General features: G+C 66.4%; 2 protein-coding genes across 2 annotated transcripts; both read right to left on the bottom strand.

The window, feature by feature from the left end:
- Window positions 1-132: 132 nt before the first annotated feature.
- CHLRE_13g569600v5 (uncharacterized protein) lies at window positions 133-7,126 on the bottom strand. Its single transcript, XM_043069350.1, has 12 exons — window positions 6,729-7,126; window positions 6,282-6,469; window positions 5,500-5,757; window positions 4,935-5,004; window positions 4,601-4,723; window positions 4,252-4,375; window positions 3,711-3,940; window positions 3,110-3,304; window positions 2,511-2,816; window positions 1,777-2,148; window positions 1,189-1,361; window positions 133-733 (listed from the first exon to the last, which is right to left on the bottom strand). Exons 1-12 carry the CDS (start codon window positions 6,789-6,791, stop codon window positions 700-702), a joined length of 2,136 nt encoding a protein of 711 aa, XP_042917325.1. The 5' UTR covers window positions 6,792-7,126; the 3' UTR covers window positions 133-699.
- Window positions 7,127-12,011: 4,885 nt separating this feature from the next.
- On the bottom strand, window positions 12,012-24,077 carry CHLRE_13g569651v5 (uncharacterized protein). The gene is made up of 10 exons (XM_043069351.1): window positions 20,878-24,077; window positions 20,537-20,667; window positions 19,390-20,236; window positions 18,813-19,168; window positions 17,803-18,555; window positions 17,340-17,658; window positions 16,489-16,709; window positions 14,252-15,833; window positions 13,143-13,501; window positions 12,012-12,914 (listed from the first exon to the last, which is right to left on the bottom strand). Exons 1-10 carry the CDS (start codon window positions 23,726-23,728, stop codon window positions 12,681-12,683), a joined length of 7,653 nt encoding a protein of 2,550 aa, XP_042917326.1. The 5' UTR covers window positions 23,729-24,077; the 3' UTR covers window positions 12,012-12,680.
- Window positions 24,078-24,092: the final 15 nt, after the last annotated feature.

Raw genomic sequence — 24,092 nt, forward strand, 5'->3', positions numbered from 1 at the left:
AAGCTGCCATCACCTGAACATCGTATGCGCTACCTGCACATCAATAATGGCCATGCCTGCAACATGCATCCTGACATGCACCGTGCCGATTCTCATTTTGTCGCGTCCAGCTCAGCGCTGCAGACCGACTTTGGATTACAGTATTAAAATGTTCCTGTATGACGCCGGTAACCCTCATGGTGGCGATGGCACGGGAGTGGCGCACCCGTCCTGAAGGTGGCCAATCCATTAGGCTGGGGACCGTGGCTGGGGACCCTGGCCCCGCAATACCACTGCTTTCCCCACATGTTGTCTGCGCCCTCAGCACATTTTGGGGGACACCCTTGGTACACATCCTGCAAAAGGTTCCCTGCCTGTGGTCTGTAAGTAAGCAGTATGTTGATTCACAGCCGCGCACGCGCATGCCTACGCCTTGCCTCTGCCTTACGCCGGCGTAGGCAGTACACACATATGCACGCGGGTGCCCCTACTACCCGTTCCATCTGCCTCTCGCTAAAGACACAATCTGCTCGAAACATCAATCGACACTTCTATACCGTATACGCCAGGCAAAGCTGACGGCAGTTGTCACAAAAAGCTCCGGCTGCATCGACTCCGAGCACATCATACAAGGCTTGGGGCTCCCAACATCAACCATTGTCAATTACCGTCCAAGCTGTCGGATCCAAGTTTGCCATGCTGCTGCCAATACTGCATAGCTCAGTACTTGGCGTTGACAGGCTCCTCCAAGTCCCTGCATATGTGTGTGAGGGGTGGGGCGGGGTGGGGTGGGGGCGGGTGTTTTCATCATTCCACGAGCCGCGAAGACGAGCAGTACAGGGGGGTAAGACCCCAGGGGTATGCCAGGGCGCGTGGGTGTAGGACTGGTCTGGTCGTGCTGCTACCCCAAGATGGAAATCAGTGCTCGCGTCCCGCATTGTGATTGCGTCTTACCCGACCTCAAACTCCTCGCCCGCTGTATCCGCCCGGCGTGGCCGTGGCGCCGCATGCAATCGAGCGCCTCGCCCTCTCCTCTCCCACCCATCCCCCTTGCCTTGGGGCTTCCCCCTCCCGCCGCCCCCCCTTTCACTTCGGGTTGGGTGCTAACCCCCTGTTTGGTGCTTGTAACCCCCTGTTTGGTGCTTGTAACCCCCTCCTGCTGTTCCTCCGCCCCCCGCGCTGCCCCCCCCGCCGCCCCTCCGCACTCACTTGAAGGGCAGGTAGTCCTCTGGGAAGCCCTCGCCGCGCTTGGGCGCGTACTGGTACAGGCCCGCCGGGTAGTGGTGCCGCCGCGCCGCCGGGCCGCCGCTCCAGGCCTCCCAGGCCGGGATGGACTCCCACTGCGTCTGCACCCGCACCACGGTGGCGGACTCGGGCAGCACCTGTGGGGTGGCGGCGGTGGTGGGAGTGGCGGGGGTGGGGATTGCGGGTTACATTCATAAATTAATTACGAAGAAGGGGAGTTGTAGCCAGGCACATTGGTACAGCAGGCAGCGGGGGTCGGGGTGGGGATGCAGGAATGAGTAAGGCGAGGTTTGTGAAGAGCGGACTGTCCTCATCCAATCAACGGCAAGCCCCACATGCCCCACACAAACCTCACCAGCAGCACCCACAAGCACCGCGCGCGCGCCAACCCCCATTTTGAGCATGGATTCGCCTACACACACATACGCTCCCTCGCAAGGCCCACCCCCGAACATACACTCACACACGCACACGCACACGCACGCACACACGGTTTGGTTTAGTCTGGGCTGGAACTTACAACCCCCCCCCCCCCCGGCCCACAGCCCTCACCGCCATTCCCAGGAAGCCGGGCGCCTCCACCAGCGCCAGCTCCCGCGCCGCCACCGCCTTGACAAAGTCAAACATCATCTCCGGCGGAACCCAGAACCTGTTGTTGTTCACAAACTGGCCCGCCGCCGCCACCAGCGCGCCGCCGCCGCCGCTGCGCCGCGCCACCGTCGCCGCCTGCGTGCGCGCCAGCAGCGCTGCGCGCAGCGCGGCGGCGTCGGCCAGCGCGGCGTCGCGCTCGGCTGTGAGTCGGTCGACGGCGGCGGCGGCCTCGCGGCGGGCGTCGAGCGCGGCGACCTGCGCCGCCGCCAGCTGGCGCTGCAGGCCGGACTCGGCGTCCTTGGCGGCGGCGAGCTGCTGCTTCAGGTTTGTCACCTGGGAGTGTGAGGGAGGTCGGGGGGGTGGTTGCAAGAATGGTTCGGAAAAGCGGTACAGGCTGGGGGGGTGTAGTTACCAGCCCAAACTAAACCAAACCGAGCTAAACTAGCGGAGCACAGGCAGAGGCGTTAGTTGCAAGCGGGTAGGGAGTTGGATATGGGGGTGGGGCGGGGGTAGTTGCACGCACGGTTTGCGCGCATGCCGTAAGAACTCATGACCAGACATAGCTCGAGAGCTCAACACCATGAGATAAACGACACGCCAAACAACACGACACGCGAACACTCAAGCCTGCGCTTTGCCTTCCGAGTGCCCCCGAACTCGCAACTTACTCGCGCGACACGAAGACACGCACGCACCTGGCTGGACATCTGCGCCAGCTCCACCAGCCCCAGACCCGCCGCCGCCGCCGCATCCTTGATGGCGCTCAGCTGAGCCACACCCGCCGCCAGCGCGTCCCGCTCCGCCGCCACCGCCGCCGCCGCCGCCACCGCCGCATCGCGCTGCGCGCCCGCCGCCGCCGCAGCGGCCGTCGCCGCCGCCTCGCGCGCCGCCGCCTCCGTCGCCTGCGTCCGCGCCGCCGCCAGCTGTGTGTTTACCTCCGCCACCTCAGCACGCAGGGTGTCGGCGGCGGCCGCCAGCTCCCTGTTGCTTGTGGTCAGCGCCTGCGGATAGCAATCACAAACACAGCAAACGCGCGTGTTTTGCGGTGCGGCGCAGGTATGTTGCAGGTGAGATTTGACCACCACACCTTCCGCTTTTTCTCCTAAAACACATGCACACCATACACGTACACGGTCATGATCAACTCATTTCTGCCCCAGTGCCCCAGTGCCCCAGTGCCCCAGTACCCCACAGCCCCACTGCCCCAGTGCCCCCGTACCCCTGTACCCCACTGCCCCAGTGCCCCAGTGCCCCAATACCCTAGTGCCCAAGCCAGCCAGGCCGCCCCCCACACCTCGGCCCGGGCCGCCAGTGCGCTGTTCTCGTCCTTCAACACGCCCAGCTCCTGCCGCGCCGCCGCCAGGGCGGAGAAGGCGCCCTGCGTGGTGGAGCGCAGAGCCGCCAGCTGGGCGGCAGCCGCGGAGGCGGCGGAGGCGGAGGGCGAGGAGGAGGGGGAGGGGGAGTCGGAGGCGGAGGGGGAGGTGCTTGCCTGTGAGACAGGTAAGGGAGGGAAGGGCGGGAGGTATGGCTGTGTAAGGAAAGACGTAACCCCAAGCCCGGGGGAAGTGCGTGAACACCTTAAGGCCTAACGAGCCACCGCAGGAGCCGCCTAATGCAGACCCCGACTCCGGTGCGCCTAGCCAGCTCGAGTGCACCGCCCGCACACACACGTGCGCGCACACCACGACATATCCCAGCACGGCACGGCACAACCCCCGCACTACACGACACAACACGGCTCTGGTTACCATGCTGTTTACGGTACACAACCTTAGCCCCACGCCACGCCAGTCCTCCTCCTTTTTCCCCATTTCCTCCTCCTCCTTCTCTTCCTCCTCCTCCTGTTCCGCCTCCCATTCCGCTTCCTCCAGTCCTCTCCCTCCTCCAACACCTACCGCAGCACCCGCCGGCACTTCCACCGCTCCGCCTGCTGCCGCTCCTCCTGCTCCTGCTGCCGCTCCCGCCGCCGCCGCCGGCAGCTGCAGCTCCTCGCCCTCGCTGACCAGCTCGCCCAGCTCCTCCACCCAGCCCACCAGCTGCCGCAGAGACTCCGCCACCTCGTCGCGCTCGCCGGCGGCGGCGGCGCGGGAGGTCTCCAGCGAGCTCAGCTGGGAGCGCAGGTCCTCTGTGGGGTTTGGGGGGTGGCGGTGGCGGGCGCGGATGAGGGTGGCGGAGAAAATGGGTTGTGGCATTGGGTGCGTGCATTGGGTGGGTGAGGCCGTCATTTTTTACAAACGCACGGCATGCACGTGCACACGATCCATTAGGTTTTTGCATACGTACACACACACACACATGCTGCTTCCCCTCCCCCTTGATGCTAACAATCCCAACCAATCCGTCTCCCATGGACGGCTACCCTCGCCCACTTCCCCCCCTCCCTCCCTCCCTCCCTCCCGCCCGCCCGCCCGCCCCCCCTCCCTGTCACGGTCTCACCCGTGCTCTTGTCCACCGCCTGCAGCCGCGCCGCCGCGTCCCGCAGCTCCGCCTGCAGCTGCTGCTGGCTCTGCCGCAGCGCCTCCAGAGCGTCCTCGCGGGCGCGCATGCTGTCGGTGGCGGCCTGGCAAGGGCGGGGGGAGGGGGCGGGGTTGCATTCGTGATTCATTAAGATGTGAAGGCGTAGCCTGGAACGGGAGGCGAAGGTGTGCGTCAGAGCCGGGCATGGAGGAGGTTGACTCTCTCACTCGTGCTTTTGCTTGACGCATACACACACGCGTGTCAGTCATTTAATCACTCCGTTCCCCATGGACGGCTACACACACACGCACAGTCGGTCTCCCCCCACCTGCAGCTGCTCCTGCGCCTCCCGCAGCTGCCCCGCCAGGTCGTCGCGCTCCTCCAGCAGCACGTCGCGCAGCCGCAGCGCGTTGGAGCGGCCCGCCTCCGCCACCTCCGCCTCGCGGGCCAGCTGGGGGTTGCGAAGATATTTGGAAGAGCGGTACGGGGCTGGACAAGCGGGTTGTGGGTTGTGTTGGGTGTGTGTGGGGGGGGGAAGGTGAGGTATGGGTGTGGGTTATGGGTGTGGGATGGTTCCACGCACGACAGCATGTAAGAAGAGGTGAGAGTCACAGCAGGGCAGGGGGGGTTGCTGCTCAATACACACCCACGCACGCGCGCACCTTGGCGTTCTTGGCCTCCAGCATGGACACACTGGCGCGCATCATCTCCATGCGGTCCGACAGCTCGCGCCTGCAGCAGCAGCAGGCGGGGGTTACATTCATGAGTGTTCAAGAAGCGAAGGCGTAGCCAGGAACAGTAGTATAGGGGTGTGGGCCGGTGGGGTGGAGGGCGGGGGGCGGGTGACATGAGCAGGGCTTTCAGCAGGCGAGGCGGCAAGGCAGATGGGGGTTCTGAGGACGAAACCCAGAGTTGGGATGAATGGGTGGGTGGGTGGGTGGGTGGGCGTGGGCCAGGCCGCCAAGACCGTTCGAGGAGCTCGGATGCACACGGTTTCAGGCTGTGGCGCGTGGGGCATGGCACCGCAGCGTGCGGGTGTGCCCAAGGCGCAACCCACCCGGAACCCGGTCACCGCCCCTTCCTCCCACCCCCGCTTCCAGCCCACAGCACCCAGCAACGCTGCCCCGCCGTCCAGGCTTACACCCCACCTGCCTGCTTCCCATTCGACGTCCTCATGCTCCAAACAACCCCCCTAACAACCCGCCAACCGCGATGTCGCCACCCTACCTCTCCTCCTGCGCCTGCGCCAGCGCCATCATTAGCTTCTGCTCCCGCCCGCCGCCGCTGCTGTCGCCCGGCACCGGCGCCAGACCCGGACCCGGCGCCAGGCCCGCCTCGCCCGCGCCGCTGCTACTGCCGCCGGCGGTGCTGGTGCTACTGCCGGGCGGCCCGCCGCTGGGGCTGCGGACGGGTGTGTTCATGTTGGGCTGTAGCAGGGGTGCCGCGATGGAGGTGGTGGGCCGGATGTCTTTCATGCCGCTGGACCTGAGGGGCAGGGATTTGGGGTTTAGCCATTCATGCGAAAGGTTAATATTGAAGATGGCAGTGGGGGGAGGGAGATGAAGGGAGGGCAAGGCGGGGGGGGGCGGGGTTGGAGGCAGGGAGGCAGTGAAGCAGGGAGGCAGGAAGGGGGAGGGGGAGTGGAAGGCAGGGAGGGGAAGGAGATCTGGAAGGCAGGGAAGGATGATGGGGCGGAGTTGCAGAGGAACACAAATGGTGGCGGCTCACGCCCCGCAGCGTCTCTCCACCGCCATCACCTGCTCGCGCGCCCTGCCGCTAACTCAGTTCTAGCTTCGATTTCGCAAACTCCCCTAATTGTTATCTAATTTCTCAGTTCTCAACATGAACGAGCCCCCCTTACCACATGCGCCGCATCCTACCCTGCCAGACCCCTCTCAACGCCCCTCCGCCCTCCCCAGATCCCCTCCCCTCCACCCCTCTACGCGCATCCTGCCCCCACCTCGACCCCACCTCGATCCACACCCCGACCCACACCGACCCACACCCACTTGAGTCGCTCCCACACGGCGTTGGCGGTCTCCGTCAGTTTGGACAGCGGCAGGTCGTTGAGCGACTTGAGGTCCAGGTTCTTGAACACCTCGTCACCGGGCGAGCCCGAGCCGGGCGGCTTGCCGTTGCCGTTGCCGTTGGAAGAGGCGTGGGCGACCACGGCTGCGCCGCGGCGCCGGAGGGGCGCCTAGCGGGTGGGCAAGGAAAGAAGGAAGGAAGGAAGGAGAGGGGGGCGAGGCGTGGGGAGCAGGTAGGAGGGGTTGGGTGATGGGTCAGGAGTGGCCCTTGCGTGCACCAGACCGCCGACCGCCCGCGCGGAAGTGGGTCGGGGAGAGGCTGTGCAGAGGTTGTGTCAGGCATGATATTGCACCAGCGCTGTGTAGCAGCGACTGCCCCGCCCGCGTGCGCACGACGGCCTGCGCCCGATGCATCACGCTCCCTCGCACCTGGGCGCTCGAGCTCCGCGCATCCGCTGTCCGATGGGAAGTGCCCGATTGCCTTAGTATCATGGTGTAGGCGATTTGAGATCGGGTTCAGTCACTCGGCAAACTTTGTCTTGCACGTTGCGCGTGTTGCTTGAACGTGACGGGTTGCTAGGAAAACCTATGCTGATAAGACTTCTCTTGCAACAAGTCCTACTGCCCAAGCTGTTGCCACAAAACCCGCTTTTGGCCTCGCCGCGCTGATGCGCTGACGTTCGCTCGGAGGACTTGCTATCCGCGGTTTCTATATGCTCAGCACATTTGTAGACTTGATATTGTTACTTGTAAGCTCTCGCGATGCCGATGGACGGCGGTTTGCAGTTTGGGGGCAACAGGTTGGCCTTAATGACACTGCTGTACATTGCCATGATGCTGTCATATAGCAGATTTTAATGGTGACAGTATATGAAGCTGGCTGAAGGGCGGGCGGTTGAAAGGGCCCCACATGCCGGCCGCAGCAGCACGCAAGGCCAGGCAAGGCAGCACGCAAGGCCAGCCTTTTGTTTGTGCTGCTCCTGTCCGCATACCTTTCCCGACAGCCCGTTCATTGTACCAAGATGTTGGAACTTTCCCTGAGGGACTGGCTGAGCAGCCTGGGCCTAGCTCTCCGGTTGAATGCGAATGAAGCTGCACGCCCAGGCAGGGGTGCGGGGTGGCCAACTCGCCCCATGTGATCGGCAACGGCCGGCAACCGCCCCCAATTCCCAGTTGCGACCAGGCCCCGGCCCGATTTCTTTGCATAGACCTATAAGGAGTACCCCATAGAAGACCCTTGGCGCGTCGGGCGACTATGAAACGGTGGTCGAATACATGCTTGCCGACGCAGATTTGAGTCTCGGCTTGGAGGCAGGGAAAGCTGCGCGATATCAACCTATGGCCTTGCTATGTACTGGAGGTCTGAAGAATCTTTGTTTCAGGTCTCCGGGTGCCTACTACAGGCAGAGAAGGGCTTCCATGCGCACAGCGAGGTGCGATTCTGAGCCTAAGTTCGAAAGCAGGACTGCGCAATAGCAGCCGGCAGCACTACTTTGACCTTGACATGTAACAATCAGGTTGGGCGCATAACACAACTGGGGCCGGCCCAGGACGGCCTTGCCGGACGCTCCTAGCGTCATGCTGGCTGTTGGCAAGCTCGTTCTACCCCGCCTCGCTCTCCCTTGGAGCCCGGGAGCATCTATAGATGAAAATATAGTTAGTGCCGGTGGATCAGGGGTGGAATGTGCGCCTCGCGCGGTCCAAGCACCAATTCTAGGCGCCTGAAACGCCCGCGACGACTTTTCATACGCGTTTCTCACGCTTGCGTATCCCCCGGTACATCATCCACTTCGTTGCCTATCCAAGATGATTCCTAGGGCTATGCGATCGATTAATCTATGCATACAAGTGACATCCTTATTGAAACAATGGTATATCTCGCGTTTTTAATCCTCCAAGGGGCTAAGTATGCATGACTGACACCATATATAACATCCATGCAGTTACGGCTGCTAGCTTTGGGCGTTCGCGCTTCCCGGCCCCCTGTCACCCGGCCTTTCACCTCCGCGACGACTTTGTGCACTCGGCGATGGCTCTATTGGCATGGCAATTGCCTCAGGTTTGCCCCCATGTATCGTAAATGATTCCTAGAACTTGGGACACCAAAAATGAGAGGGAAGCGGCTTAATGCAAGTTCAGTTCAACCCTGCGGCGAGTAGATTTACATTCCAACTGAATGATAGAGTTGAGGACGGATAATAAGCAACGTTGCAGTTGCAAAGCTCCTCTTTTGCCCTGTGGCAGCTTTCTGCCGCCATGAGCATTGCCCACAGCCTCGAAGCTTAAAAGCCCCCTCCTGAGCACCTCATCTTCTTCCTTTTGCTAATAGAGCATGATCTGGCGCGCCAAGCGCGTCACCAAGGTGGTGCACGCAGCAATGGCAGATGAAATACTGCTCTGTTGTCGGAGGCCTTATTTTAGTCGCCCGACGCGCCAAGGGTCTTCTATGGGGTACTCCTTATAGTTCTATGCAAAGAAATCGGGCCGGGGCCTGGTCGCAACTGGGAATTGGGGGCGGTTGCCGGCCGTTGCCGATCACATGGGGCGAGTTGGCCACCCCGCACCCCTGCGCCCAGGTGCACGCCTGCACCCTCCTGCACCCAACCCTTGACGCGGTTGCAGCTGATTGCCCTACTGCTGTTTCCCTCCTCCCCTAGCGCAGAGCCCTGGCACTCCGCGCGTGAGACATGAGAACGGCATATCACTCGTAATTTTACAGGTTATTGTCGCTCATGTGGTGCATCGTCAATCGGCGCCCATGCACGCCGCACTCGAAACCCATCGTACTCTCCCTTGGTCAGCTGCTCGCATGCCTAGACCGGCGCATGTGCCGCCACACACTGCACAGCTAGCCCCTCTCGAAGCATCTGGTGCCGTAGGCATGCTTGCAAAAGCTTACCGCTCACATCCTAATACGACAAGTCAGCACTTGGCACCGCCCGTGCACACACCTCTGTGCGTGGCCTCCCCAATCTATTGGCCAAAGCAGCAGGTCGCCCCGCAGCTGTAAGTATTGGCCTGATCGAACACACCAGCCTTGTGTATAATACGGATACGTCTTGAATACTACAAATGTGTATGCAGTCATAACCGCAAACAACAAGTTTAACAGTGCCGCCAGGGCTGCCGCCGTGCAGCGTGCCCGCCCCCCATCTGCTGTAATGCTACACACAACGACCATACTTGTCATTTGTGCTCATCCCGCTCTCTGCTTTAGGTGTAAACTTTGGGTTTCAGTCAGTCTTGCAAGCCCTTCACCACCGCCAGCCGACAACTGCAGGATCGCCCCGGCTTGCCGCGCCAGGCGCTGGAGACAACGATGCACCCACGCAATGCCACCCAGTCATGTCTCGGGGGGGCTGCATGCATGTTGAGCAGCCCAACCGTGAAACCACAACCGCAGCGTCCCACGCCACCCTACACACGAGACACCAGATGAGAGGGCGCCTCCATACATTGGATCGCGACACACCACCCAGACCTCGTGTCAACAACCAGAGGGAGCAGCACTGCACCCAAACTCGCGTTCTTCTCGTGTCTCTCTTCCTACCTATGCACACTCAAAACTCTCTCGCTCTACCTGCCTTGTGATGCTACCCACACGCACGTGCGCAAAATTGCACGCGCAACATGCGTACCACATCCACTGCTCACACACTCTTTAACACACTCATGCTCTCAAAATCTTCTTTCTCTGTTCGCATTTGTTGCGGTCGTAGATTCACACACACTCACTTTCATTCTCTCCCTCTCTCTCTCCGTGTCTCTTCTCTCTCTCGAGGTTAGGCAACTTGCACGATAAACTCATACGCCTCGCAAACATACATACGTAGGCAGCATCTCCGCCAGGTTGCGCGGCCCCATACCCGCACCGCAGCAAACGAGACACGCAGTGCCGACACACGCAACAGATGCCGGTTGTTGCTACACGACACATAGCGGTACCAGGGGACGCTTGCGCCTGCTTGACAGCCGCGCTCAAACTCGTGTCACAGCCAAGCTAACACTCGGCCCACACGCTGGTCCTTGCACCCTCTAACTTGCACTTCTGCTTTAGGAAAGGCTACGCAGTCACACACTATATGCGGTGCATGGCACCGGCGACTATGCCGCCATATGTCACGCTAACGCATTGGGGGCGCGCTGTTGCTCTCTGCCCATGGGCCGTTACGGATGCTGTGCCCAACCGGTCCCAAGGCCAGCCACGCCCCTTGCTCCTCTCCACGCTTTCTCGTCACGCCACGATACAGACATGCGCGGTAAAATCTCTTGCCGCCCCTGATGACGTCGGTGGCTGCGTCCGCGGCTGCCACACTCGGAGGCCGCGGGTGCGAGGCGTCGGCCGCAGGGCCCACGCTCGCACTCGCGCGGCCGCCGGGAGCATGCCGCATATGCCACCTCACAACGGAACAGAGGAGCTCTCTCCACCAGCAGCGAAGGCTCACCGAGAAGACGTTGCGTTAGGGGAATTGGGGCGCAGGGCCGGGCGGGGCTCGTGGGGAAAGTGAGCCCCACCGTGAAAAACCCTTGCGCTCCGGAGCAAAACCCTTGTGCAACGCCATCTTGGAACAGCTGCTCTTCTTCTCGGGCTCCACGAAGTTCTCTTTCTCGAAATTGACATTATTGCAGCGACGTAGTAGAAAGGCTTGAGCACATCGCTGAAGTCGTTGTGACCTGGGCAAAGCACAATTGCGCGGAATTGATTGTGCGGAACCTTCAGAAGCACGATACCAAACATAATGCCTCGATACCGAGCTGTGTACCTAGCAGCCCCAAGCAGCCCCAAGCAGCCCCAAGCAGCCCCAAGCCCAGGAAGTTAAGGAAAGGTCCCGCCCAACTTTTGAGTCAGAAAGTCTGAGCAGGATTCCGAGCTCACCTTCTGGCGACCGAAGCTGCAGCCTCTCTCAGGTGCCGAGAGGCACTCCAAGATCATTGTCGCTACGCCAGCAGCGCCAGCCATACTACGCGCACTCTCTCATCCCGCCTCTATGCACGCAAAGCACTCTCGCTAGCCTCTCTTAGATGTTGAGAAGGTGTCACCAAGTGTGTGTATGCGTCTTTGAGTATGGAGAGGATAGCTGTGAACGGTGCAGGCGCCGGTCCAAATGCTCCGGGGCCTGCCGTATTGTCCTCGCTGGCAGGTGCGGATGGCCGGGCAATGCAATCTGGCTGTTCATGCGCCTTCAAAGCTGCCCATTATTCAAGCATGCATGCATCGCTCTCTTCATGGGCGCCTATGCTGCGAGCCCGAACTCCGCAGCCGCTGCGACGGCGGGCCAGCTCACCACTTTCGGTTGGACGACAAGCGTCCGCGGCTTTGCGACCTGACACAGTTGTACCGTCGCGTGCTGCTGGCAACGCCGTCCCTCGCGAATGCATCATTTCCATGATCTGCAGGTGATGATGCCCAGCCATTGCAAAGCGCTGGCGGCCTCCGACTCGCGCTGGCATGCGGGGCTGTCAACGCAATGTCGCGCCAGACCGGAGTCCAACCAACCCGCTTCCCCGGCGGGCAGTCGCTGCGTCACCACCATTCTTGGGCAACAATATGCAGTCATGATTTAGCTGAGTAACAAAGGGCATTGTTCGGGTGTGTAAAGCTGCCAAGTTGGCACGCGGCAGTCGTGCGGGCGCCTCCAACCACTGCCTGGCTGCCCCTGTGCGGCGCCACACAGCTCGAAGGCAGCGCCGTCGCCCTGGCATCCGCGCACAGGGTTGACCCCAGGATCAGCAGCAAGCCTTCGCAACCTGTGAAGCTGCAACAGTTATACAGCCGCATCCTGCCAATCCTTTGGACTCAGCCATGTACCTTCACATGCACCGTTGAAGATTGAAACCTTGCCCCCTCCCCCCCCATCCGCCATCACCACACACAACGCCTGGCTGCCCCGCATTGCACGAGTTGCATCGCTGAGAATGGCAACAATAATCCTCCTCCCACACACCCGACACACACCGTGCATAACGCAACCGTGCGATCCTAAGAACCCGTCCGGACTGAGCCGCACACGCACATTCAGGTCCACACCTGCCGCGCCCGCATTTGGGTCCACCCCATCGTGTTTGCTACTGTACGGTACTCATGCAGTGCACGCCGGCGCGCCGATTCGCCCCAGCCGCCCCCACCCCACCTTTGGTTCGGCCTGGCATCTCAACCTCCCCAAACGGGCCCAAAACCAACCAAGCTCCCGACCCAGTGGGCGACCCGCCTCGCCAGCAGCAGCGGGGCCAGACGTGATTCGGTTGAGCGCTCTCAGCCGTTACCTTCCCGGCTCCCCCCCCCACACACACACAAAGCAGCACACACTACCGTGAACAGAGCATCCGCTCGGAGTGCTGAGGAACGCAGAGAACGCAATCGATATCTCATGACACACCAATCTACCTCGTCTGCCTGCTGCCGCCCGCCGGCTGCTGCTCGCCCGACTGCCGCCATCTCCCGCCGCCACCGCCGCCACCGCCGCCACCGCCACCGCCACCGCCACCGCCGCCGCCGCCGCCGCCGCCGCCGCCCAGCAGCACCAGGCTGGCGTGTGAGTTGGGCGCCGTCACCACCGCCACGCCCGCGGCCGCCAGGTGCCGCCGCACGAACTCCGACAGCTTCAGTCGGGAGGCCTGCGCACATGGCACACATGGTGTGATGAGGTGGGGTGAGGTGTCGGGGAGGTGAGGTGGCGGGGCGGGGCGGTTGGGGGCCGGGGGGGGAGGGCGCGGGGCACGCGTCGTGTTCAAACCCAGATGAACCGTGGGCCCCTGTGACCGGAAACCAGCCCACAGGCGGGGGATAGCCGGCGGCCGGTATGGAAGTGCCGTACACACGCACGCACACACGCACGCACACACCTTGAGTGCGTGCCGCAGGTGGTGGGGCAGCGCCAGGCCTGCCAGTGCCATGCCCGGCGGATGGCGTCCTCCTCCGCTGCCTCCGCCTCCTTCTCCGCCTCCTGCACTTCCCCCGCCGCCTCCGCCTCCTCCTGCATTCCCCCCGCCATCGCCTCCGCCTCCTCCCACACCCTCGATCCGCGCGTAGAAGCCCCGCAGCTGCTTGAGCACTGCCGCGCGAATGCCCTCCACTGCCCACGGCTCCAAATTCCCTGGACCGCCGCCGTCACCCCCGCCCTGCCGTCCCTCGTGGCCGCCGCCACCCCCAACCCCATGCACTGACCCGCCGCGCGGGCATTCATAAGCTGCTCCAATGCCACCTGCACCACCGACGCAACCCCGATGGCGGTCCCGGCTGCGGCTGGGGCTACGCCAGCGGCGGCGGTGGCCAGCACGGCCGCGGCTTCGGCTTCGGCTGCGGCTCCGGCTGTGGCTATGGCTGCGGCTGCGGCTAAGATGTCGGCTGTAGCTGGGGCTGAGGCTCCGGCTCCGGTTGCGGCCACGGCTGTAGCTGGGGCTGGGGCCGGGGCTTCGGCTGCGTTGCGGGCTGCGGCTGGGGCTGCGCCAACGGCGCTCGTGTGCCGGCAGCAGCCCCCAGCCGCCGCCGCCGCCGCCGCCGCCGCCGCCGCCGCCGCCGCCGCCGCCGCCACAGTTGCCATTACCACCGCCGCCGCCGCCAGCCCCAATGCTGGTGCGAGCGGCCACTCTGTCGCCGCCTCTTCCCCTGCCTTGACGCGAGCGCGACCGAGAGCGCGACCGAGAGCGCGACCGAGAGCTAGGTGATGGGTGCGCGTTCGAGGTTGGGTGGCTGGGGCTGGGGCTGGGGCTGCTGCCGCAGCGGTGGCGGCGGACTGGAGGCTGAAGTGGCGGCGGTGGAGACGCCTGCCGCCTGCGGCTGCGGCCGGGGCGGCGGCCGCCGTGCGGTGCCTGCGGCGTTTGTTGAGAGGGCTGCGGAGGAGGCGGCGGCGACAGCGGCCGTGGCGGTGGCTGCTGGCAGTGAGGCCAGGCAGGGGGCGGCGGAGCGCCGCTGCCGCCGCTGCCGCCGCCGCCGCCACCGCCGGCGCCCTTACCACCATTGTCACCGCCGCTGCCGCCGCCGCCGCCAATATCGTCAGCAGTAGGCGGCGCCCTCATCAGCCGCCGCCCGTCGTGCAGCTGCGCCGAGCCAGCTGCACATTCCGTGCTGTCTGCGTCGTCATCGCCAGAGCTGCTACTGCTGCTACTGCTACTGCTGCTACTGCTGCTGGCGCCGCCGCTGCTACTGCTGGCACCGGTGCCGCTACTGCCGCTGCCGGGCGAGCGCTGCTCGTTGCCACCATCACCATCACCATCACAGCCGGCCGCGGCGGCGGCGGCGGCGGCGAACACGCGCCGGCCTATCGCGTGCAGGTCCAACGGTCTGGGTGGCGAGTGGCGATGCCGGGGTGGTGGCGGCAACCCCTCCTCTTCATCCTTGTTGTAGTAGTGCTGGTGCTGCTGTCGATGGTGCTGGTCTTGGTGCTGGTGTTGATGCGGCTGCAGCCGTAGCCGTGGCGGCGATGGGCTCGTGCTGACACTGACGCTGCGGCCGCGTCCCGTCGACCAGCGCCGCCGCCGCCGCCGCCGCAGCTGCGGCTGCGGGTGCGGTGCTGCTGCCCCACCATAACCGCCACCACCGCTACCTCCGTCGTCACCAACGCCCCGGGTCCTGGCGGCGGTGGCGGCGGCGGCGGTGGCGGCGGCGGGTGGGGCTGCGCCCCCACTGCTCTGGCGGCGGGCGGCGGGAGAGCGGCCGCGCGCGGGCAGGCCGGAAACGTGCCGTCCCAGACCCGGCGGTAGCGGCGGCGGCGGTGGCAGCCCGTCAGTTGCATGCCGCTGCCAGGGCTGCTCCGGGCCTGTTGCCTGGAGCGGTTGTGGCTCTTGCCACTGGTGTGGCGGTGGCGGCGGCGGCGGTGGTGGTGCCGCGGCAGTGGCAGAGGCAGCGGCCGCAGGCGGCGGTGGCAGCGGGCGCGGTGCCAGGTGCGGTGGCAGCGGGGGGGCGGCGGCGGCCGCTGCTGCTGCCTTGTGCGGTGGATGTAGCGGGTGTTGCTGTTGCGATTGCTGGTGCGAGGCTGCGAGTTCGCCCATGACCGCGTGAGCTGCGTTCAGGCCGCCCGTGGCGTCCACTGCCCCCGTCGCCTCCACTGCTGTTAGCAAGTCACGTCGCTCACTCAGCGGCAGCGGTGGCGGCGGCGGCGGCGGCATTCGGTTTCGAGGCAGGGGCGGGGAAGCACTTGGGGAACTACTCGGCCGCCGCGCCTCCTCCTCCTCCTCCTCCTCCGCCGCCGCCGCCGCCATCCTGCGGCTCGCCTGCTCGCCGCGGCCGCCGCCGCCGCCGCCACCGCCGCCGCCACGATCTGCGCCGGTGGTCTGCCTTGCGCCTCTCCCGGAGTTCCAGGGCGGCGGCGGCGGCGGGCTGTCATCACGAGTGCGGCCCTCGTCCCTAGACTCCCTAGAGCCCTCTGCGCCCCTGCGTGTGCCCGCTGCGCCCGTCCCCGAGCCGCCTGCGCCCTCCGCCGCCGCCGCCACCGGTGCCGAGTCCTTTGTCGCCATTTCCGTATCCGCCATCATGTGCTCCCATGCCGCCGGGTTGGCCTTGAACCGCGAGTTGATCCGCTCCCCCGGCTTCATATCCTGGGGGCGGGGGCGCAGCCAGGGATGCACACACACCGCCGTATGCATCAACACACGCGGCACAACATTCGGTCGGGCATTGGCAACATAGGCACCGAGGCACAGGGTCGCACGCACCAACCCGCCGACGCCCGATGGTGCACACAGCCGGCGGTGCCCTCGGCCAGTAGACCATGCCAAGCACAGCGCTCTCCAAAGGTCAGAACGCCACAGTCACGGGCTCCTGGTTCCGCCAACCCCCATGTCCCCCCCCCACCCGCTTGTCCCTGATGTTACCATATCTCTTCACCAAATCTAAATTCTCGCCAATTCACGCCATCAAGCCCCAAGTTGTTAGGCATAGGCCGCGCTCTCCTCCTCGCGCTATGGGTTCGGCTGAGTTTGGGCTCGTATCTACACCCCCCCCCCCCCCACACACACACACACAACCCACACCCCCCCTGTCTTTGCGCAACGTTTTCCTTGTGCTCTTTAACACACAACCCACACGCCCACACGTGCACACACACAACCCACACGCCCACACGTGCACACACACAACACACACACACACACAAACACACACACACACACAAACACACACACACAAACACACACACACACGCACACACACACACACACACACACACACACACACACCACGCATCACACGCACCTGGCAGTACAGGTGCGGCCGCCGCAGCAGGAAGGTGGAGGGCCGCGCCCGGCCCAGGAGCAGCGGCGGGATGGGCAGCCGGTCCCGGATCTGGAACAGCGTCAGCGGCCGCGCCGCCAGCAGGCGGTACAGGTCCCGCTCGTACCGCTCCAACAGCTCGTCGTACGGCAGTTGGTCGTACGGCCGTCCTGGAAGCGGCGGTGGCGGCAGCGGCGGCGGCTCTGTGCGTGGGTCATTGCGGTGGTTTGCAGCGGCTGCGGCGGCGGCTGCGGTGCGGTCGGGAGAGGGGCTGGCGCCGGCGCCGGCTTCGGGAGATGTGCCGCGACGCCGGCGTCGGGGCCTGCTATGGTCGTGCGCAGCCGTTTTGTCAAGTTGCCGCTTCGGCGTCTGCTGCTGCAGCTCTACTGCCGTAGCCCTGTCCCCATGCCTGTCCCTGCGCCTGCTACGGCCCCTCTCCGGGCTGCGACTGCTGCGGCGACCGCGGCCGTCGCTACAGCCCTCGCACTCTGTTCCGTGCCGGCGGCGGGTGGGGCCACGGCGGCGGGTACGGCTACGGCTACGGCTGCGACTGATGCTACTGCCACGGCTAGAACTGGGGCTGAGGCCCGCCGGGCTGTAGCTGGGGCTGCGGCTGTAGCGAGGCATTAGCCGCGGTGCGCGCTCAGGGCTGATGCTGACGCTACAGCCACGCCCAGGCGACCAGCGCCGCCCACGCGTGCCGCCGACTGCGGCAGTAGCAACGGGCGAGCGCCGCCGCCGCCGCTGCCGCTCGTGCCGCTCCGGCTCCTGACTCCGGCTGCGGGTACGGCTCTGACCCCTGTCCTTTCGTTGCTTGCTAGCGCGGTACTTACCACCGCCGCTGTCGTTGCCGTTAGCATCATCACCACCACCACCGGGTTCCAAGCGGCGGCGGCTATCAAGATCTCGAGTCCCGCTGTCACCGCGGAGGGTGGCGTCGCTGTGACATCGGGGCCGAGGTTCACCGGCAGTGGCGGCGGCGGCGGAGGGCGCCCGCCGCCGCCTCTCAGCCACCTGTTCCACCGCATCCGCCGTGGCAGTAGCGGCAGCTGCCGCCGCCGGGGTGAATGCGGTGTCAGTAGCAGCAGTGGCAGCAGCTGCAGCAGCGGGATCGGGGGCGCCGTGACGGCTCGCGGCGGCGGCAGCATTGGCCTGTGGGCCCATCATCAGGGATGGGGAAGGCAGATGCGCCTGCATCAGCAGCGGCGGCTGCGGCGGCTGCTGCGGCGCTGGACTTGCAGCAACAGCTGATGCTGACACCACCGGGCTCATCCCTGGTGCCGCTGGCGCCCGCACCTCCCCAGCCTCCTCCACCTCCTCCATGCTCGGCTCCGGCGACTCCCAATGCGGCTGCTGCGGCCGCCCCGCTACATCAGCCCAAGAGCCCGCTGCCGCCGCCTCCGCCGGGTCCGTCACGGGCGGCAGCAGCGCCGTCGGGGCCGTAGCTGCACGCAGGTGCGCCAGCAGTGGCGCCAGCTCGGGCCAGGAGTCCAGTGGTGCGTTGAGGGCGCAGGCGATGGCGTGGTAGTGGCGGCGCGCGGCGGCGGGGATGGCGTCACCGTCGCCTCCGTCGTCGCCGCCGCCGCCATGTTCACTGTCGCGTTTGTCTTCCTGCTCCTCGTCGCCGCTACTGCTGCTACTGCCCTCTGATACCGCCGTTGCCGCGGCGTTTACTGGATCTGAATCCAGATCTATACCTGAATCTGGATTTGGGTTTAGCTTGGCGGCGGCGGTGACTGCGGCCGCCGCCGCAGTTGCCTCCTGCTGTAGCCGCCCCAGCTGCCGCGGCAGGTGTTGCTGCGACTGCAGGTGTGTTGGCTCCGCCTCGTGTGCGGAAGCCTCTTCCTCATGCTCCTTGTCCTTCCCCGGCGGTGATGGCGGTTGTGTGGATGCAGGTGCAGCCGGCGGCAGCTGCGGCTGCGGCCGCTGTCGCGAGCGCGGCAGCCGCTGCAGCAGCCGCTCTTGTGCCCGCCGCCGCTGTCTCAGTGCAGCACGTATGTGGGGCAGGCAGGCGGTGTGGCGGACCAGGCGGCTGGCAGCGTCCAGGAGCTGGGGGAGGGATGGAGGGAGGGGGCGTGGGTGTACACGGGAAGCGAAACACGTGTGTCAGAGGGCACAAGGAAGAGTGTGTGCGTGTGTGCGCTCTTGTGTATCTTCTAGCAAAGCACAGGTGTGTAAAGGAGCACGATAAAAGAGATGTGTGTGGTAATAGGTGCCATCATTCAACACGGCACCGGGTGTGTGGCATCGGCACCTGCTGCCACCACCTGCTGCCCCAGCCGTCGCCGCCCATGCACCACACGCACCTCGCCGGCGCTGATGTCGGCGCCCAGATGCTCCACCACTGCACGCCAGGCCTCATTTCCACCGCCACCACCAGGACCAGCACACACACTGCCGCCGGTACCGCCTGGCGGCGCCATCTGCTCCTGCTTCTGCTCCTGCTCTTGCTGCGCATGCGTCGGCTGCCCACCAGTGCTACTGCCGGCGCCGCGACTGCTGCTACTGCCGCCCAGCAGCAGCTGCAGCAGCGCCTCAGGCGGCAGGTCGCAGCACACCACACGTGCACAGCCCGCGCCCGCGGCGGTGCCGACGGTGGTGGCTGCTGGGTTCAAAGCCGCGCTCAGCAGGGGCGCTGCCGGCTCCAGAACCAGCCGCGTCTCTGTGTGTTAAGGAGCACAAGGAAAACAAAGCACAAAGACAGTGTATGCGATGAAGCAGCGCGTCTCTGTGTGTGTCCAACTGTCCACAATCAGAGAGAGAGAGCAGGGGAAGCTAGAGTTAGCGGGCACGGGTCGGGTCATCAGGCACAGCCGAACGCAACAGGGCACCACGACTTGCTTCGATGACTTCGCCCCCCGCCCCCATCCGCCATGCACGCACCAAGCATGGTGGCGCCATTCCCAGCACCTGCCGCCATCGCTGCCGCCACCGCCGCCGCCATAGATGTTGCCGGCACCGCAACCTCCGTAAGCTGCAGCATTGCGATGCGGCGAGCGTCCAACACGGGCTGTGCCGCCGCCGCCACCGCCGTCGCGACCGCGTCCCCGAACCCTCCTCCGTCCCCCTCCGGCGCGGCCCCCAAGCCCCCACGCCCGCCGCTGTCACCATCACCACCACTGCCACCGCCGCCGCCGCCGCCGACGCCACCACCGTTAGACTGCAGCAACCCACGCGTCAGCGGCAAAGCCGAAGGCTCCAGCCGAAGCCCGCCTGCCTGCCCTCTGGACGGCTGTAGCATCCCTGCCCGCTGCTGCACCCCCGCTTCTGCTCCTGCTTCTGCTTTTGCCGCTGTTGCTGGCGGCTGTAGCCGCAGCAGCAGTAGCAGCACCAGTCCGGACAGGAGGTCGGGCGGCAGGCAGTGGTGGGCCGCCCACCAGCCCGCCACCTCCATCAGCTCTGCCAGGCGCGGCGCGGGCACGTACAGCCACGTCGCCGCCAGGGCCGGCGTCAGCGGCACACGCCGCCGCCGCCACGTGGTGCTGCTACAGCCGCCGGACGGCACACGAGCGCCGGTGCTACTGCCAATGGGTGCGTCGCCCCGGCCACCGCTGCTACTGCCGCCGCCGCCGTCAACGAGCCCATTGCCGCTACTGCCGCTGCTACTGCCACACATGGCTCGGTCTGCACCGGTGTCCCACAGCCCAGCCGGTGGCCAAGGGAGTTGCGGCGGCCGGCGGCGGCGGCGGCTTTGGCTGCCATACGCGTCGAGTGCTTCCACCGCTGGTTGCTGCAGCGGCAGTGGAGGGGATGGCAGTAGTGGCAGTAGCGGCCACGCCCTGCCCAGTATAGTTTCGCCGCCGTCTGCTACAGCCGCTGCTGCCGCCGCACCACCACTATCACCACTATCAATACCATTCGCAACTTGGTGCGCTGGTCGGCGGGCGGCGGCGGCTGTGGTGGTGTTGGCAGCCGCAGGCCCCGCATGAAACGCGGTACGGTGGGGGAGCAGTGCGGCACGGCGCGGCGCGGCCTGCTCGGGCGGCGTCGGTGGTGAGTGAAGCGGCAGCTCTTCCGCAACCTCCCCCGCCTCCTCCGCCTCCTCCGCCACCTCCGCCTCCGTGTCCTCCTCTGCCCCGACACGCACGTGCGCCGCCGCCGCCGCCGCCGCCACTGCTTCGGCATCGTACAGATCTGACAGCAGCTGCTGCAGCCGATGTCCTGCGTCAACAGTGCCACCGCCAACATTCCCTCCAGTCCCATGGCCGCCGCCGTCACCAGCGGTCGTATGAGGATCCCTGCTGCGGAAAGCCTGATGCCACTGCCACTCGTGCGCTTGCCCTTGCCCGTGCCCGTGTCTGTGCCCGTGCCCTTGCCCGTGCGCATGCAAGTGCCTGGGTCGCCACGCTTCACTGCTGACTGCTGTCTCACCGGCCCGCACCAGATCCCGCAGTAGTGGTGGCGGCGGCGGCGGCAGTGGCGGCGGCGGCGGCGGCGCGTGCCCGTTTGCAGCCGCAGCAGCTGCAGCCGCGCCATCTGCAGTGGCGGGAGCGGCTAGACACGAGCCCGCACCCGCGTCCGCACCCACACCCGCAGCCGCAGCCGCACCCGCGCCGGGACCCGCATTGCCGTCTGCCCAGCACTGCGGGGGCGCATGCCGCAGCGCCCACACCTCCACCTCCGCCTCCACGTCAGCGCTGCCACCAGCGCCACCGCCGCCGCCAATGCTGCCATCCCCGCTGCCGCCGGCTCCCGCGCTGGTTGCTGCTGCTTCCGAGCCCAGGCGGTGGGGGAGCTGGTGCGGCTGCTGGTGCGGCTGCGCCTGCTGGTGGTTGTTCGCCTGCGCGTGATGGAGGCGGGGAGTGCTGCTGCTGTGCTTCTGCGTACTGCTGTGGCCCTCGTGCTGTTGGTGCGGGTGCGGGTGCTGGTGCGGGTGCTGGTGCGGCTGGTGCTGCGGCTGTTGCTGTTGCTGTTGCTGTTGCGGGTGGCAGTGGTGGTTGGTGCTGCCGTCGCCTGCTGGGGCCTGCTGCTGCTGGTGTGTCGTGTGTGCTCCTCCGCGGGCCGGGCGCGGCGCCAGCGAGACGCGGTGCAGCGGCTGAGGCCGCGGCGGCGGCGGCGGCGGCGGCGACCCGGACTGCACCACAGCAAGCAGGTGCGGCGGCAGCGGCGGCGGCAGCATCCCGCGGCGCCGCTGGCCGGTTCCTGGTGCAATTGCGCCGACACTGCCGGAAGAAGAAGAAGCGGCGGCGGCGGCGGCGGTGCCGGTGGAGGATGCGGTCGCGGCTGACGGTTTGGTGTGCGGCGCCGGTACGGACAGCGGCGCCGCTGCAGGCACCGCCATGGTGGCTGCCATGGGGGCTGGCTGGGGCGGCGGCGGCGGCAGTGGCAGCAGGTGCGGCGGCAGGCCGCGGCCGGCAGCGGGTCTGGTCTGGCCGCCGGCGGCGTTGCTGTGATGCAAGTGTGAGGCCGCTGGTGCGCCTGTGGCGGGCGGCGCGGCAGCAGCTACCGCCGCCGCCGCCACCGCCGCCACCGCTGCATCTAACCCGTCCTCCATTTCGGCGGCGGAGACCGGCGACTGTTGCGGTGACGGCGGCGGCGGCGGCGGTGCACGCAGCGGTTGTGATGGAGGGGACCGCGCCACGAGTGCCGCCAGGCAGGGTTGCGCCTGCGGTTGCTGTGGCTGCTGCGGCTGCGGCGGCTGCGACGGTGGCGGCGGCGGCTGCATGGGTGGCGGCGGCGGTGGCTGAGGCCGGGGGTCGGTAGGCACTGGATCTGGCGGCCACAGCGGCGGCGGCCCCGTCAGCAAGTTTCCGGCGGCCTGCTCCGGCGTCTGTGCGCCTGGGCCCGGCGGTGGCTGTAGCAGCACCTGCTCTTCATGCTGTTGCTGCTGTTGCGGCAGTAGCAACTGGGGGTGCGGCGGCTGCACTACTGCCGCCACCACCCCTGCGGCCCCGGAAGGGGACACGCCGCCTTCCGCGTGAGCGGCATCCGCGCCTGCGGCAGTAGCTGCGGTGGCGGCAGCAGTGGCGGCCCTGGCGGTGGCAGTAGCAAAAGCGGCACCGGTGGAGGGCGCCGCCGGCACACCGGCCCCAGCAGGGGAATGCACTCGAGGCTGTGGCTGTGGCGGCGGCGGCGGCAGCGGCACGGTCACACTCAGCACTTCCTTCCGCCGCTCCTCCTGCTGTTGCTCCTGCCCCTGTCGCTGCTGTTGCTGTTGTTGTTGCTGCCCCTGCCGCTGCTGCTGCCCCTGCTGTTGTCGCTGCTGCTCCTGCTGTGCCCTGCAGGCCCTCTTCCAGCGCAGGCGCGGGTCATTGGGCAGTCCCTCCTCCTCCGCCGCGGCGGCCGCGGCCGCGACCAGGGCCCCCGTGAGACCGCCGCTGCCGCTGCTGCGCCGCAGCTCGCCACCACCTCCCCCTGCGGCGCCGCCTGCGGCTCCAGCACCACTGCCGCCACCTGCTGCGCCGCCGGGGGCTGAGGCGGCGGCTGAGGGTGGGGCTGAGGCGGGGGATGCACCGCCGCCGCCTGAGTGCAGCGGCAGCCGCGCCGCTGGCGGCGGCATGAGCGCCTGAGCCTGCTGCTGCTGTTGCTGCTGCCGCCGTGCCGCCAAGCCGTGTGCTCCGTACCGGCCTCGAGTCCCCAAGCCCAGGCCTCCACTGCCGCTGCTGGGCAAGCTCGCGCCTGTGCCCCCTCCTGCCGAACCATGATTCGCGGCCCCGCCTCCGTTTCCGCCGCCGCCGCCACAACCGCCGTCAGTTGCGCTGAGGCGTGGTGGCGCCGGCAGCGGCGGCGGCGCTAGCGACAGCGGCGACAGCTCCAGTGCAGCCGACCGCACGGCAGTAGCTGCGGCAGTAGCAGAGGCCGCTGCAGCGGCAGTAGCAGAGGCAGCAGTAGCTGCAGCATCCGACCCACGGGGCGTCGAGGTCAGGGGGTCGCCAGCGGCAGGCGTCAGGAAGGGTGAGTCCTGGCCCGAGCTGTGGCTGTAGCTGTTGCTGTGGTTGCTGCTACAGCCGCCACCGGGCAGCGCAGCCGCCAAGGCAGTAGCATTCGTGGCAGCAGCGGCGGACGCGGCAACAGCCGCGCACCCCGCGCCGCCGCTGCCGCCGCTGCCGCTGCTGCCACGGTGGCTCAGCAGCAGTCCCCTGGCATCGACTGCAAGCTCGTGAGGCCGGCTGCCATACACACCTATCAGTGGCAGCAGCGGCGGCGTTGTTTGGGCGGCGACCCAGGGGGCTGCCGGCCGTGGCGACAGCCCAGGCGGCAGCCCTGCGCCATTCCCGCGCATCGCTCCGGGCACTTCGTCCAGTCGTCTTCGGCTCCTCTTCGGCTCCTCTTCAGCTCCTCGTCCCCTCCTCCTAGCAGCCTCCCTTTCGGAGCTCCTTCGTCGATAGCAGTTTGGCCTTCGCCGCGCACGGTGCCGAGACCGCGACCCCGTTGCTTCGGGCCGCGCTCACCCCTGGCCGCGCTAGTCCGCTGGCATTTCAGCGGCAGCAGCCAGCTTCTCCGAGATCACCACAGGCCCAAAACTGCCCATGCAATTGGCTCGGACGCACCGAGGCTGCTTCGGCGAGGCAAGCCGTGCCAGGCCAACCGCGAACTCCCCGCTCGCTCGCTTCCGGTCAGCGCTCCTCGCGGTGTTTGCTTGTGAG

This window comes from Chlamydomonas reinhardtii, chromosome 13, assembly GCF_000002595.2.
Source record: "Chlamydomonas reinhardtii strain CC-503 cw92 mt+ chromosome 13, whole genome shotgun sequence".
Lineage (NCBI taxonomy): Eukaryota > Viridiplantae > Chlorophyta > Chlorophyceae > Chlamydomonadales > Chlamydomonadaceae > Chlamydomonas > Chlamydomonas reinhardtii.

What these genes read in the sequence shown, in the direction of transcription:
- CHLRE_13g569651v5 (XM_043069351.1), bottom strand. Translation starts at nt 23,728, where the DNA reads ATGCGCGGGAATGGCGCAGGGCTGCCGCCTGGGCTGTCGCCACGGCCG. An exon ending in TGGCGGAGGAGGCGGAGGAG is followed by an intron (nt 20,237 to 20,536) that starts GCGGGGGAGGTT and finishes CTGCCGCTGCAG; the next exon opens with CAACCAGCGGTGGAAGCACT. An exon ending in CGGCAACGACAGCGGCGGTG is followed by an intron (nt 16,710 to 17,339) that starts GTAAGTACCGCG and finishes ACCCACGCACAG; the next exon opens with AGCCGCCGCCGCTGCCGCCA.
- CHLRE_13g569600v5 (XM_043069350.1), bottom strand. Translation starts at nt 6,791, where the DNA reads ATGATACTAAGGCAATCGGGCACTTCCCATCGGACAGCGGATGCGCGG. An exon ending in AGGCGCAGGAGCAGCTGCAG is followed by an intron (nt 4,376 to 4,600) that starts GTGGGGGGAGAC and finishes CGCCCTTGCCAG; the next exon opens with GCCGCCACCGACAGCATGCG. An exon ending in CACTGGCGGCCCGGGCCGAG is followed by an intron (nt 2,817 to 3,109) that starts GTGTGGGGGGCG and finishes TGCTATCCGCAG; the next exon opens with GCGCTGACCACAAGCAACAG.